This window comes from Camellia sinensis, chromosome 3 (genome assembly GCF_055761805.1).
Source record: "Camellia sinensis isolate YWXY chromosome 3, ASM5576180v1, whole genome shotgun sequence".
Lineage (NCBI taxonomy): Eukaryota > Viridiplantae > Streptophyta > Magnoliopsida > Ericales > Theaceae > Camellia > Camellia sinensis.
The window spans coordinates 84,009,165-84,026,339 of NC_138963.1; the positions used below are offsets into that span (position 1 = coordinate 84,009,165).

The window sequence follows — 17,175 nt, forward strand, 5'->3', positions numbered from 1 at the left end:
TAATTAAGGTATTATTTTATTCTATTATTATTTGTAAAAGAAGTATTGTTATTTAAATTATCAGATTCTACTTTTTCACTATATTTAATACTCATGCAAGAGTTATTGACAAGGCCGAGAAACTAAGCTCTGATACCAATTTCTTTTGCAGATTTATTTAATATTAACTCCTTTAACAGTTTTCGTTGATGATCTACACTTGCCTTTGCTAATGATATTCTATTTTTAATACTAGCCATTCTTTGGCTATAATTTATTATAGATTGTCCTGAGACAATAGTCAAAAGAAGATTTAATTTGTTCAACTCACTTTCTAATTTAAAAATATAATCCAAACTATCTTTTATTTCAAGTCCAAGTATTGTAATTAAACGCATGAAAATATCAAATTTAAATTTATGAAATTATAATATGTATATATTATATACATTATATATAAATATATATTTTGTAACTTTTTTTTTAGAATTTGGGAGTCAATTTATAATAATGAGGCCTTCTAGTTGACGAATATTGATGAGATGGGTGGTCCACTGAGATGTGACACTCCACCTGTGAACTGCCTAAATTCGAGCAAGGAAGTTTCGTGGCTTTTTGTGTTGTTGAAAATATAAGCTCATTTTGAAAAAGTGAATTAAAAAGTTTTCAGTTTTTAATACAATTTCTTTTATAAAATATTAAAATAAAATTAAAAAATAACTTATAACCACCATGTCAAAATACTTTACTCATAAATATCAAAACATCATAATATAACATCAAATCCTCTAGTCTCATACCATTCAATACGCATGAATATGGATTTCCTTTCTAATCTATTAGCAATTACAGGAGTCATAGTTCTGGTCTTCATGTACAATCAATGGAGATCAAGGACTAAAACCACAAAAAAGACCAAGTCACCCCCCGAACCAGAGGGTGCATGGCCTATCATAGGTCACATGCACCTCCTAGCCGGGGGAAAGCCAATCGCCCGGCCCCTAGCCGACCTAGCCGACAAATATGGCCCCATCTACAAAATCAACCTCGGCGTCCACCCTGTAGTCGTGGTGAGCAGTTGGGAAGCCATGAAAGAATGCTTCACCACCAACGACAAGGCCTTCGCCTCACGCCCAGATTCCAGCACAGCCAAGTACCTCAGCTACAACTTAGCAGGGTTCGGGTTCGCTCCTTACGGGTCCTACTGGCGAGAGATGAGAAAGATCGCAATGCTCGAATTACTCTCGGCTCGTAGACTCGAGATGCTCAAACATGTCAGGATATCCGAGTTGAGTACAAGTATCAAACAATTGTATTGCATTTCTTCCAAAAAATATGGTTCTGGAAAAGTAGTGGTGATCAGTGAATGGATTGAGCAATTGACTTTGAACATAATCGCGAGGATGATCGCCGGGAAGACGTATGGAGAAGATGTAGAGGCGCGGAAGTTTAGGAAGGTTGTGAAGGAGTTTATGTTTGTGAGTGGCGATTTTTTGCTTTCGGATGCGCTTCCGTATAGGGTAGTGAAATGGGTGGACATGTTGGGGAAATTGAAGAATATTAAAAGGATTATGAAGGAATTGGATTTGATTGTGGGAAGTTGGATTGAAGAACATGTTGGGAGGAAGAGAGAGGAGAGTAAGGAAGGGGATGAGCAAGACTTCATAGATGTGATGTTGTCTGTAATTGATGACTCGTATACTCAGGACCACACACGCGAGACTATCATCAAGGCCACCATACTGGTACGTTTTTAGATACTTGATTTAATTAATCGTATTTTACTTTAAAAGAAATCAACAGTGTTTTTTCTTTTCTTTTCTTTTTTTAATTATAATTGCCTATTTTTTAAAACACGAATCTGATTAAATCACGTGATTATTATTATTTATTTATTTTTATTATTTTTAAAAAAATTTATTAAAAAAATTCAGAGTTTATAATAAAATAAATATTAAGTTTTTAATTTTATCAATTTAAATCATAAATTTTTTTATTTCTTTTCATTTTAAACCATACACTTATTTTTATTAAGTAAAATCGATAATCAAGGGATATATTAGTTGTTAACTCAATGTATGTATATATAAAATATTTAAAATATCATTTTTCGATGAGTTTAATCATGAAAATATATTTTTTCTATCAATTTTAATTAATGAAAATATGAGGATGATTTATATTAAAAATAAATCAAAAATTTAAATTTTAAATTGTCAAAAATTAAAAATTAAGAATTTATTTTGTTACAAAAAATTTTCTTTTTTTTTAATAGATGATCAACATACTAAAATCTTAAAAAAATATATTTTTTTCTAGATCAGATTAAAATCTAAAAATTTAATACCTTAAATAATAATAATAATAAAGAGAGACCAGACTAAACTGGTCCAGTTGTATACGTGGACAGAACAGAAAGGAAAATGTTTGAGGGTTACAATTTTTGTGGCTATAATGGTTTAAAACTGTCAAAACGACGTCGTTTTGGCATGTTTTGCACCCAAAACGACGTCATTTTGACAGTTTTGAGCCATTGTGGCCACAAAAATTGTGGCCTTCTAGCATTGTTGGAGCAGAAATTATGTATTAGGTCAGAAAGATAACGTGTTTATGTGTCTAATTAATAAAATGTCATATTTTATTTATCATCTTTTTATTATTAAGATAATGTATTTATTTATGTCATTATTATTAATTGAGCACACTGAAATTTCTAAAAAAATAGGATACTTCCACGTGGACAGAGACGACCTTAGCCCTATCTTCTTATCAACAAACTTGACGAAATGTAAAAGTCTTTTTCTTTTTTCTTTTTTTTATCAGAAAAGTCTTTGTCTATATGTGGTGGGCCTGTTGCTTGGTGATTAATTATTGATTCATCGAATTTGTTTAATTTAAACAATAATGATACATTCTTTAATTTTAAAGTTTTAATGGAGTTTTAATAATGTGAAAATTCAAAAAAAAAAAATGAAAATATCACATTAATGGGTGGGGCTCACCTCTAAAATTCTTTAAAGCTCATATTTTAGAGTTTTTAAATATTTTTCTAATTTAAATTTACTTGAATGAGTCTCTTTTTAAAAAGAGCCGTGTGAATTCGGACTAAATAAAGTTAGTAGATGTAGCTGTATTATACCCATCAATATATGTCATTTTCATTATTTTTTTTTATAAAGTGATTGTATTATGGAGCATCATATCATTCTAAAATTATTATTAAAAAAAAAATCTATATACAATTTTTTTTATTTATTTAATAATATCTTTTAATAATTCAATTGAAAAGTTTCATTGAGTCTGTCAAAACAAAAGGACCAGAGCATAGATTTTGCCTCTGTAGGCTCGTATAGGTCCAATTTTGGGCTCGAGTTGGGTCGGGTCAAAATTACACCCCTATCAAAAGAATCAGAGCATAGATTTTGCCTTTGTAGGCTCTTACAGGTCCAATTTTAACGGTTTATTTTATTCATCTTCTTGATATTTGGGAGTCTAGTTATTTTTTTTAGATTAGATTAATTTGATAATTTTAGTTTTATGACTTTATTGTATTTGTTATTATAATTATTAGATAAATTTAATTTTTTTTTATTGTTAATCCACATATGAATTTGGAAGACATATGAAACATTCAATCAAACCGTAATACTTGAAAACAATAACTCATATATCAACAATAACTCATATTTATCAGGATAACTTTTTAATTTTTATTTATGAATTATTTCGTAGTCTTTTAGAAATTACAAATATCCTATTGTCATAATTTTTTATTTAACAAAATTAATATAAAAAATAAAATTTTGAACTAATCTCCTATACAATAAGAAAATTACTTAAATTATTAATTAAAATAGTTTCTAATATTTAGTTGATAATTTATTAATAAAAAAAATCATTTGTTATACGATTAAAAACTTGATAATTTTTTAAAATTTTAAACAAATCTCATAAGGTATATTTATAATTTATTCTTAATTTTAAAAATATATGACCACATCATTCTACATACATTTTTCTTCGTATAATTTTCCATTGCAAAACCCTATCAACTACAAGCTATACTTCGTTCGGCCTCAAGGTTTGAGTTGAGTTGGGCTATTTTAGTCATAAAAAGATAAAATGAGTGTTTGAAAAGTTATTATTTTTAGTAGGCTATTTTAGTTTTTGACTATTTTAATAGGCTAAAATTTTTGTGTTTGGAAAGATAGTTAATTTTTTTTGTAATTGGATTATTAGCTCCAGCCCACATGGGGGAATCAATGAGGCTGGTTCCAAGTTAAGGAGTAGGAGGGAAAAGGGCAGTAGGAAGACCATCTCATTTTTTTTTTTGTTTTAAATGTCCACCGGTTTTCTTGACTTTGTTTTCCTCTTTTTTGTGTATAAATTGAGGTGATGAAGAAGAGATGAAACACAACACAAATACAGTAAGGCAACACAGAGTGTAAGTGAGAGAGATCTATAGAGCATTGTGAGGTGTGAGTTCTATAATCTCTCTCCGAGATAATTCTATGGTAGAAATTTCTTTTTGTGGGCGTAGGCAATTGCTGAACCACGTAAATCTCGTGTCTCATTTTTTTTGTGTGTGTGATTGATTTCTTAGTGGTATCAGAACCCAGTTGGAGAAAAAATAGTATTTTTTTTTCAAAAATTGTCAAATTTCAAAGTTATTTGAATAAACTTTCGAGCACACCAGAGGTGCATCTCTTTGAGACGATTCCGACGATATAAAATTCATCAAAATCGAGGCTAAAACGAGTATCGTAAAGCTCGCCGAAGATTTGCTAGAATTTCGTCGGAAATTTCAGTTCAATGAAGGCATCGGAAAAGGAAGGCTGATGTCACTGTGATGTCATCATTGCATCAGCAGAATTTCTAAAATTGTATTTCAATCCCTGAAGTTTTTGAAATTGCAATTTAGCCCCTAAAGTTGTGATAAATTACATTCCATACCTTAAAGTTTTTGAAATTGTAATTTAACCTCTAAAGTTGTGCTAAATTGCATTTTAGCCCCTGAAGTTTTTGAAATTTCAATTTAGCCCCTAAAGTTGTGGTAAATTACATTTCAGTCCCTAAAGTTTTGGGATATTACAATTTGGCCTCTTGAGTTAGGAGAAATTTCATTGAGGTCCCTGAAAAAGTGGGGGAAGTGCTTTTCTAGCTAATTTGACCATTCCAGGCCCAACGGTGTGGTCCGTTTGTCTAAATTCAGATTTTTTTGTACAAGTACAAAGATAATGGAGGAATCCACATCAACTTCAAGATCACTGATAAAGTTGAATGCTTCTAATTATGGAATCTAGAAGCTACGAATGGAAGACATCTTATACTATAAAGACTTGTTTGACCTTATTGCTCTAAAGGGGGTTAAACCAAAAGCAGAGAAGGATGAAGACTGGATAAAGATGAACTGGAAGACTGTCAGTCAAATCAAACAATGGATAGACCATAGTGTGTTCCACCATGTAGCCCAAGAGACTGATGCATATGTCCTTTGGACAATATTAGAAGGAATGTATCAGTCAAAGACCGCCCAGAACAAAGCCTTGGTGATGAGAAGACCTGTAAATCTAAAGTTGAAAAATGATGTTTCTATCGCCGAACACACCAGTGAATTCAAGAATCTGGTGAATCAGCTTACAACTGTCAAGATGCCCTTGAATAATGAAATGCAAACCATATTACTGCTCAGTTCTTTACCAGATAGTTGGGCAACGTTGGTAGTTTCTCTCAACAACTCTGTACTAGAGAGGAAGCTGACCATGAGTATGGTCACGGATGCCCTATACAATGAAAAGACAAGAAAGAAAGACATGGGAGGTCATTAGTCCTATGCTCTTGTTACAGAAGATAGAGGCAAAGACAGAGGTAGATGAAGAAGCAAGAGTAGAGGCAGATAGAACAACATGAGTAAAACCAGAGACAGTAAAACTCACGGTAACTCTAGCTTCACTTGCTTTCAATGTGGCTAGGAGGGTCACATAAAGAAGAACTGCCCAAGCCAAAAAGATAAAGGGCAAAGTAGTAAGTCAAAGGGAGATGAGAACACGATAGCCACAACAACTGATGAAATATTTCTTGTAGTTGGTGAAGATGAGGATTGCCTTCACGTAGCTAACCACAGCTGTACAGAGTAGGTAATAGACATAAACTGCATCCTATCACACCACTTCCCACAGAGACCTCTTCAGCTCGTACAACGTTGGAGATTTTGGCACTATTCGAATGAGGAATTCTAACTATTCAAATATTGTGGGCATTGGAGACATTAGTCTGCAGACTAATGTCAGACACAAACTGGTTCTCAAAGATGTAAGGCATGATCCAGATTTGTACCTCAATCTTATCTCTGGAAGTGCCTTGGACCGACAGGGCTATACATGTACATTTGGAAATAGCAATTGGAAGCTGATAGGAGGAGCTTTGACAATCACCAGATGAGAGATGTCTTCAACACTATACAAGACTCAAACGAAGATCTGTCTGGGAAGTCTTAATGTAGCAGAAGACAAGGAGTCACCAGACTTATGGCACAGAAGACTGGCTCACATGAGTGAGAAGGGATTGCATCTGTTGGCAAAGTAATCCAGAATATCTTTATTCAAAGGGAATGCCCTGAAGCCGCGTGATCATTGCTTTTATGGCAAGCAGCATTGAGTATCATTCAGTTCAACGAGCAAGAGGAAAATAGAAGTGCTCAGTATGATATACTCGAATGTTTGTGGCCTAATCGAAGTGAAGTCACTTAGCGGCCGCAAGTATTTTCTAACTTTCATTGATGATGCATCAAGGAAGTTGTGGGTGTATTTCTTGAAGATGAAGAATGAGGTATTTTAGCACTTTCAGGAGTTCCATACAATAGTGGAAAGAGAGACCAGGAAAAAGTTGAAGTGTCTTCGCACAGACAATGGTGGCAAGTACACTTTCAATGCTTTTGAAGCATATTGTGCTAGTAGAGGTATCTGGCACGAGACAACAGTTCCTGGTACCCCACAACACAATGGTGTGGCAAAGAGAATGAACCGCACTATTGTTGAAAGAGTCAAATGCATGCTTAAAATGGCAAAGTTGCCAAAGTCATTATGGGCTAAAACCGCCCGTATAGCCTGTTATCTCATCAACAAGCCGCCTTTAGTCCCATTGAATTTTGTGATACCTAAGGAAGTCTGGTCCAGAAGAAATGTATCATATTCTCACTTGAGAGTCTTCGGATGTAAGGCGCTCGCACATATCTCCAAGAAAAATAGACAAAAACTTGATGACAAGTCCACTCTATGCATATTTGTGGGCTATTCAGATGTAGCATTTGGGTACAAGTTGTCGGACCCAGTGAACAGAAAGATATTCAGGAGCAGAGATGCGTTCCAAGAAGACCAGACAGTAGCCGATTTTGAGAAGTCTGCAAAGCCTAGAGATGTTATCACTCCAGACTTGCTACCATCTCCCGAGCCATCACAAAATGCTAGATATGATGATGTACAACAAGAAGTGCCAGAGTTGCAGGATCCTATGCGAGAAATTAAAGACCAAGAGGAAAGAGATGAAGGCCAGGATGAAAAGGGTGTTAAGCAGGGGGAGCAACCCCCTCAACCAGAGGCAACTGGGCCTCAGTTGTGAAGATCTAGAAAAGTTGTCGAACCATCAACCAAATATCCTGCTTCTCAGTATATTCTGATTACTGATGAAGGGAAGCCCGAGAGTTTTCAGAAGCAAAGAGTCATACAGAGAAAGACTATTAGATATAAGCCATGAAGGATGAGATGAGTTCTTTGCAGAAAAACCACACTTATGAGCTTGTTCTACTTCTAAGAGACAAGAGGGCCTTAAAGAACAAATGGATGTATAAGTTGAAGAAAGATGGCAACGGTAAACTACTGTAGCATAAAGCTCACTTGGTGGTTAAAGGTTTTGGACAGAAGAAGGGAATTGACTTTGATGAAATCTTCTCCCCAGTTGTGAAGATGACTTTCATTCGAGTAGCTCTAGGATTAGTAGCTCGCTGGAATCTGGAAGTGGAACAGATGGATGTCAAGACTGCCTTTCTCCATGGTGATTTGGAGGAAGAGATCTATATGGAACAACCAGAAAGATTTGAAGTCAAAGGGAAACAGAATCCAGTCTGCAAACTGAAGAAGAGTCTCTACGGCCTGAAACAGATACTAAGACATGGTACAAGAAATTTGATTCATTTACGATGGATCATAAGTACAAAAGAACAATAGTAGACCAGTGTGTATACTTCCGAAGGTTTTCGAATGGAAACTTCATTATCCTACTGTTGTATATTGATGATATGTTGATCATCGGACAAGATACTACTATGATCAACAAGTTGAAAAAAGACTTGTCGCAGTATTTTAACATGAAGAATTTAGGCCCAGCACAACAGATTTTGGGCATGAAGATTTTTCGTGACAGGAAAGCCAAGAAGATATGGCTTTTACAGGAGAAATATGTTGAACAGGTGATTGAAAGGTTCAACATGAAAGATGCCAAGCTAGTCAGCACACCACTGGCCAACCATTTCAAGGTAACAAAGTGTTCATATCCCACGATCAGCTCTAAAAGGAAAGAAATGGAGGCAATCCCTTATTCTTCCGCAGTAGGAAGTTTGATGTATGCAATGGTGTATACCAGGCCAGATATAGCTAACGTAGTTTGGCGTTGTAAGCAGATTTCTCGCCAATCCAGGAAAAGAGCATTGTGAGGTGGTCAAATGGATTCTTCAGTACTTGAAGGGAACTTCAAAGATGTGTCTATGTTTTGGGGGAGTTGAACCAATTTTGAAGAGATTTACAAATGCCAATATGGTGGGTGATCTTGATGGTAGAAAATATACATCAAGATTTATGTTCACCTTTGTAAGAGGAGTTGTTTCATGGCAGTCCAAACTACAAAAGTGTGTCGCTTTATATACAACAGAGGCAGAGTACATTGCTGCTGCAGATACTAGAAAAGAAATGTTGTGGTTAAAGCGATTTCTCCAAGAATTAGGTCTACAACATGAAGAGTACAAGGTACATTGTGATAGTCAGAGTGCAATTGATCTGATTAAGAATTTCATGTACCATTCACTTACAAAGCACATTGATGTCTGGTATCATTGGATACGAGAAGTGATGAAAAAACAGTTAATGAAGCTAATGAAGATTCACACGGACAAGAATCCTTCTGACATGATGACCAAGGTTGTCACTAGAGACAAACTGGAAGTTTGTAAAAATCTGACCGGGATGGACTTCTAAGTGAGAAGTTAGTTATCCATATGGGCATGGAGGGAATTGTTAGCTCCAACCCAAATGGAGGAATCAATGAGGTTGGCTCCAAGTCAAAGAGTAGGAGGGGAGAGGGCAGTTAGAAGACCGTCCCATTTTATTTTTTTTCTTGTTATAGATGTCCACTGGTTTTCTTAACTTTGTTTCTCTCTCTTTTGTGTATAAATTGAGGTAATGAAGAAGGGATGAAACGCAACACAAACAGAGTGAGGCAACACCGAGTGTGAATGAAAGAGTTCTATAGAAGGTTGTGAGGCGTGAGTTCTGTAATCTCCCTTCGGGATAATTCTATAATAGAAATTTCTCTCTATGAATATAGGTAATTGCCGAACCACGTAAATCTCTTGTGTCTCATTTTTTCTGTGTGTGCAATTAATTTCTGAATGTGTTTAATCCTAACATGGATGTGATATTTGTGAGGAAAAAAATGAAATAATTATGGGTTTAATATGATATTTTGTCTGATTGACTATTTTAATCTATTTTGTCATTTTGTGAATTTTAGCCTAAAAAACTAAAAAATAAGATAAATTATTACATCTAAATCATAATCATTTTATTTTTTTTTTCTTTCACAAAAATTAAAAAAACCAAAAAATTCATTCCAAATGAGACTTTTTAACCATAGACTAAAATAATTAAAAAGAAAAGAAAAGAAAAGAAAAGAAAAGAAAATGATATAGACCCCAAATAAATTATCAATTTTTTTATCAAACCTCTCACATAGGTATAAGATCCACAAAAATCACATGTGTATAAATCTCATATCCATGTAAAAAGTTTAATAAAAAATTTAATAATTTATTTGAGATCTTAAAAAAAAATCAAAAAAACCGACTCAGATCCAACGAACGCATTGTTTGCTAACATTTCACCCAACAACAGAACATCATCTTAGCAGGCTCCGACACCACCGCCATAACCTTGACATGGATCATGTCCGCACTTCTCAACAACAAGCACGCACTCAGCCGTGCCCAACAAGAGATCGACACCAAAGTCGGCAAAAATACATGGGTCGAAGAGTCCGATATCAAGAATTTGGTCTATCTCCAAGCCATTGTCAAGGAAACTCTTCGTCTCTACCCACCAGGCCCCATAGCTGTTCCCCACCAAGCCACTGAAGACTGCCAAATCGGCGGCTACGATATCCCCAAGGGCACTCGCTTGTTCCCCAACGTCTGGAAGCTGCACCGAGACCCTCGGGTTTGGACCGACCCGGATGAGTTTGTGCCCGAGAGGTTCTTGACGACCCATGCGGAGGTTGATGTGTCGGGCCAGCATTTTGAGTTCACTCCGTTTGGATCGGGTCGGAGGGCTTGCCCCGGGATTGGATTTGCGTTGCAAGTGACGCACTTGACGATGGCTCGGCTGCTTCAGGGTTTTGACTTTGCGACGCCGTTGAATGAGCCGGTGGACATGACTGAAGGCTTGGGTATTACGTTGCCCAAGGCAACTCCGCTGGAAGTCATCGTCACCGCTCGGCTTGACTCCCAACTTTATGAATGAATCATCCACTATGAAAAAAAAAAAAAATGATCCACTAGCTAGGCCGAAAGACACATGTTGTATCTATCTGTCTATTGACCTTAAATAATAATCCGTGGGTTTAGTTTGAATTTTTGAATTTAATTTTTTAAAAATTAAATTTTTCAGTTTTTATTTTTAGTAAATATTTTTAAAATTTTAAGTAATTTTTTAGTTTTTTAGATGTACTTTATTTAGATATATATAAAATGTAAAATATTTTTAAAAAATAAATAAATACATAAAAATATAAAAGATGTACTGATTTTTTTATATTTTTGGTATTTAATAAATAAAAATGCTAGAGATTTTAAAAGTTGTACCAAATTTCTACCAAATGTTTCACATGAGACATTTGATAGAAATTTTGGTATAACTTTTAGAGTCTGTAGCATTGTTCTTTAATAAATTTTTAATTTTTTTTTACAAATATTATACTTTTTAAATATATTTATGTTGGGTGTATTTAAAAATTAAAAAAATTATTTAAAATATTAAAAAAATTTAATAAAATTAAAAAAATATGTAAAAATAATAAATATTTAATTTTTTAAAAAGTGAATCTTAAAATTCAAATCAAACCAGCTTAATAGTGTCATAATTACATTAATGTATCATATTTTGGGCAGGGTGGAGTTTGTCTCTAATTTATGGTGTAAATTTTGGACCGATTCAATTCTATTGTGCTGTCGTTTGACACATTGGGTTAGGAGAATTTTTTTTGGTGGTTAAAATTGTCATAAAAAGGTGAAATAGAGTAAAAAATTAATAAGATAAAATATTATATTTAAATTATAATTATTTTTTTTCATAAAAATAAAAATAAAAACAAAAAACTTAACCTGAACGGAATTTTTAATCCCAGGTTAATAATCAAAAAATAAAAAAATTAAAGGGCCAACTTACTTTCCAAACGAAAGCTGTATGAGCATACCTATTATAAGCTCTACTTCAATATTTTAATTTATTTGTGGGAGTTGAGAATAAAATTCATGGCACCCAATTACACATATCACAGAGCGGATTCTAATTAGAAAAACATATCAAGGTATATGAAAAGGAAAATGCAATGGATGATTTACTGAATTTTTTACCAAATCTCTTATGTGGAGCTCATACAAATTCATATGTATGTAGGTTTCATACTTATATAAGAGATTTAGTAAAAAATTTAATAAATCATTTGGAATCTCTAGCATAACCCACATGAAAACACTATAGGGTTCGTTTGGGAAGTGAGTTGGCCTTTTGGCTTTTTAACCTTCTGGCTGTTTTAGCCTGAGGATAAAAAGCCTCGTTTGGGAAGGACTTTTTAACTTTTTGACTTTTTGTGAGAGAAATGATGTAATGATTATGGATTAGATGCGATATTTTGTCTTATTAGATTAAAAAATTTATTTTATCTTTTTTGTGACTAAAATAATCTTAAACCTAACTCAACCTTTCTTTTCAAGCGAAGCCTAACATGTTAAGAGATGTTGAGTAGAAAGGAACTTACTCAGCGATCAATTGCAACCAACAGAAACAGAGGGTTCAATTGCGCCAAATTTCTTTCTAGTAGAAGAGAAGTACGTACTATTAGGATTATGCACACTCAGAAATCAATCTCTCACACACAGGAAGGAAACACAAGAGATTTACGTGGTTCGACAATAGTCTACTTCCGCAGGGAGAGATTTCACTATGGAATTTGCCAGAGGGAGTTTACAATACCCACAACTCACTCTCTCTCTATAACACTCTCACTCACTCAGATTACGCAAACACACTCTGTGCTGCCTTATTTTCTCTTCCTCTCAGTATCTATATATATACACGGGGAGAAGGAAACAAAGTCAAGAGAAAGGAGTAATTGGGTTTGCCACCTATCATCTTCCCTCCTACTTCTTGACTTGGAGAGCCACCCATTAATGACTTTTCCATATGGGCTGGAGCTAACAAATATCTCCCTCCACGCCCATATGGATAACTGACTTCTCACTTGAAATCCATCCTGGTCAGATTCTTGCGAACTTCCAGTTTGTCTCAGGTAACAACCTTGGTCATCATGTCAGAAGGATTCTTGTCCGTATGAATCTTCACTAGCTTCATCAACTGTTTTTCCATCACATCTCGTATCCAATGATACCGGACATCAATGTGGTTTGTACGTGAATGGTACATGGAATTCTTGCTCAGATCAATTGCTCTCTGACTATCACAATGTACCTTGTATTCTTCCTGCTGTGGACCCAATTCTTAGAGAAACCGTTTTATCCACAACATTTCCTTTCCAGCATCTGTAGCTCGCTTTTCGTGCTCCTTTCAAAAAACGAATAGCCCCACAATTCGGACTCCCGTGGTTCTGAATCTGATTTCACAAAGTGCAATGTGAAACAGTGAAAACACAAAAGAGTCCAAATCCGACAATTCTTTTGGAAAATCGATGTTTGAATCAAATGCCAAAAATGGACTGCTTTACCAGATTTCAAAGTTGCCACCTAAATATTTTATTTTTAAAAAATTTAAGAAACTCGAGACTCGTGCCAAAGGCCATTAGTCCGTCATCACCAAAGTGTCTCGAGTCGGGAACTTAGGTATGAGAGGAGAAGGTCATGAATTGAGCACCCCACTCACCCGATCAAAGATCGGCCTTTACTAAACATGATGTGATTTTTATTTACATTATATGCTCTCGTTCCGATTATTAGCTATTTTTACTATGTGATGCATACACAAGTATAGAATAATTTGCAAGAATTGGAACATTTGATTTCGTATTTTATTTGAAATTGTTTTGTGAATTTGCCACTTAAAAAAGTGGGCTTAAAATGGACATTAATCAAACTATCCCAATTCAAGCAATTAGCCTTCATCCACGGACATTTAAACAGTTATATCATTTAAACACTTAGCCTCATGGTGAACATGTTTTGACAAGGTAACACAAACATTCGATGCAAGATGCTAAAATACAAAATTACTCACATAGTACTCTGAGCCAAAACAAAGCAAAATAATTAGAAAAAATATGCATGCTCCTAATTAATACAATATGACTAAATGCAACACACCCATTATATATTTTATAGGCTTGGTTATGAGCATGGCATATGACTTCATTCAAGACACATGATAAAGCATATATTCAAGTAATGAATTTGAACATTGATATTGGGTTAGTATGATGAGCCGAACCTTGGATGCTTGCAAGACAATGGATGCAAAGCATAAGAATGCTAATTTGAAAATAATGTTCCTATACTAACCATTGTAAGCAAGTAAGTAAAAAGGAGAAAGATGTGGGGTTGGAAGACATATAACTTATTACACATTTGCCCTCGTGCAAGAGGGTGTGAATCAAAGTCGGAAAGTCCGAATTAAACTAATTATTATAGAACCAAATGAATGAATAAACAAAGAATTAACTTGCTAACTACTCTATTACAACAAGGATAATAATGAGAATGAGAAACGAACTAGCTATTTAAGCTAACTAGGTATAACAATTACAAATAAATAATAGTAATAATTACAACACTAATAATTAACAAGACTAATTTTAAAAATAATAAATAAATTAATTACAACAATACTCGGAGCATTAATTTACAATAATGATGTAAGCAAGGATGCACAAGGGTTGCATGCATAGTGTCCAAGAACAACTCTGTCTGCCTAGGTCTGTTCTGTTTTACCTTCAGCCATTGCCTTTTGTTTTCTGTAAACATACTATTGACCAAACATTGATGACTGGCTGTGCCTCAATGAGGCCCGGCCGGGCCCCAAAAAGGTCAGTCGTGCCTTAATTTCATGCAAAATCCTGTTTTGTGCTCTAAAGTGAAAACAGTGCAGACAGAGTTATTCTAGACTCCGTTTGTCCCTCTCACACTTCTTTGACATGGGAAAGCCTTGAGAGAATGTTGGAATTGTTTCTAAAACCATCAATGAGCAAGTTGATTATTTGATGATTTCTAATACAATTTGGACAAAAATCAATAAATGCAATGAACAACAGCCACCCCTCCCTCCTATCATAGAGTGAACTTAAAGAGGGAGTAGAGATGCTTCAAGGTTCATCAAAACATCATGGATTGATGTAAGACAACCCTTGACACAATGGACTTGACATAACGTCCGACCAAACCCAAGCAATATAACTCATTTTCTTTATGTGAGTTGATTCATTTTAAGCCAAATTCATTAGTCTTTTTCATCCTTTAATTCATTAAGTCCAATGTGATTATTACGTCCACTAAGTGAGAAACATGTCAAACGAGAGGTGATTCTCAACAAGAATAAGAGACTACACCGTTGACAATGAACCTCCATAGAGATTAAGCCATTAAGCATAGATCTCTAGTTCATGTTTTGAATAATAGTCAACCGATTGAAACAACTCTCAAATGAAAGAAATTAATGGCAAGTTGATTATTAAAATGAGGTTCTTAAACATGGAAATTAGACAAGGAAAAGCTTATAACAATATTCAACAAGCTATGTATGCAAACTTATGAGACAACAATCAAGCTAATCAAAGCATGAACTATTTAAACAACCTAGAACAGTCCTAAAACAGCCCTTAATGGGTGAAAAATAGTGGCTCAAAGTACATGAAAAGAGCCTAAAAAGCTAATCAACAAAGAGAGAAAACAAGGCTAGTAAGCAAGAACAAGGAGGGGTGGCTAACCCCTCCACTTTTGAAACTTCAAAGTATGACTTTTAGCTTCTTTCTAACTCTGAAAATCAATTTAGAGAGCAAAGAAAAAGAGTGTAAAAGTAAGGGTTTGAACTATAGATAAAGGTGTAAAAAAGAGTGTAAACTCTCTCTATCCTTTTAGTAGCTCTCCAAACCCAAACTTAAACACTTGGAAGAGAATCAAAACAATACAAAACTACAAGAATTAGATGGCAATAGATAGAACAAGAAGTAATATAGAGGATGACAAACTTATACCTCTCAAATAAGTGAGCTTTTTATTTATGAATTAAACTAAGTCCCAACACAATCTCAAGCTTGAATTATGGTGTTCAAGGCTCAACCAAGGTTCCTAGGCTCAGGTGTGAAGGTGTATATGATATATGGATATAGGTTCAAGGTGATAGGTTTTCTCAAAGGGTTGTTTGCACAACAAGAAGAAGCTCTCAAGAAGGTGTAGAGGTTTTTTAGAAATTTTTCAACCCTTAAAACAGAGATACAACTTCGTTTTTATAGAATTTGAGCAAGAGGGGTCATAACTATTCTCCCACCCAGAATAGTGTTTCTTGCTACTAAGGCACGGCCGACCTTCAATAGCCATAGTCGACCCTCAACGTGTTCCCTTGTTTTTCTGCTTCAGACTCAGTATAGGGTGGCATAATGTGTAAAAATAGGTTTCTTGGGTATAATCAGTGGGAATATGGAAGGATTGGTATTGTTTCGGAGCTTAAACATGGCCCCTTCATTGAAACCTCGAACCATGCACAACACCATTTTCATCATCAAGTGTATCAGGCAAAGCACTCGAGCCTTGTGGGCGGTCAAAAATGGGGTGTCTATAGTTGCCCTTCTTTGACAGAGCTCGAAGTCATAAAGTGACGTGAGTAAATGTCAAAGCCCGAAGACAACCCATTTGACAAGGCCGCAAGGCTTGGGCAAGAAATCAAGACATAAATGCAAAGATTGAAATCAAAGGCAAAATGCAACATGATATGTAGCAAATAACTTATGATCATGCAATAAAACAATGCAATGAAACCATGCAATGAAACACTTGAATGCCAATAAAGCAATGAAACAATGCTACAATCTAAACAAGAAAGCAATGTTTAAACAAAAATGTACATCAAAGCAAAACAAATCCCGCCGTGTCTCACACAGAAAGAAGTGAATAAACAAACACGTCTCACATGAAAAGGACAAAGAAAGCACAAACCAACCTACATCTCACGTAGAAAGGATGTAAGAAAATGCAGACCTAACTACGCCTCGCATAGGAAGGGTGAAGGGCAACGTAACCATCGAGCGCACCTGAGGTCTCAACCTAGATCCTAACGCGTCTCACGCAATAGGAGGCAGGGTGGTGTGAACAAACAAGTGCACCTGATGTTTTTAACAGATGCAAACAATCATAACGTGTCGCACGCGAGAGGAGGAAAGGTGGTGTGAACACTGAGCACACCTGATGTTTTTAGCCGAAGGAAACAATCCTAATACATCACACGCGAGAGGAGGAAAGATTGGTGTGAACGAACAAGCGCACCTGCTATTTTTAACCGAGGTAAACAATCCTAACGCATCGTACGCGAGAGGAGGAAAGGTGGTGTGAACAAACAGGCACACCTGCCATTTTTAACCGGGGTAAACAATCCTAACGTGTCGCACGCGAGCGGAGGAAAGGTGGTGTGAACAATGAGCGCACCCGCTGTTTTTAAA

At 35.1% G+C, this 17,175-nt stretch overlaps 1 protein-coding gene across 1 annotated transcript; it reads left to right on the forward strand.

Moving 5' to 3' along the window:
* The first annotated feature begins 603 nt into the window (after window positions 1–603).
* LOC114262553 (vinorine hydroxylase) lies at window positions 604–10,873 on the forward strand. Its single transcript, XM_028202919.2, has 2 exons — window positions 604–1,724; window positions 10,140–10,873. Exons 1-2 carry the CDS (start codon window positions 792–794, stop codon window positions 10,761–10,763), a joined length of 1,557 nt encoding a protein of 518 aa, XP_028058720.2. The 5' UTR covers window positions 604–791; the 3' UTR covers window positions 10,764–10,873.
* The last annotated feature ends 6,302 nt before the right edge of the window (window positions 10,874–17,175 follow it).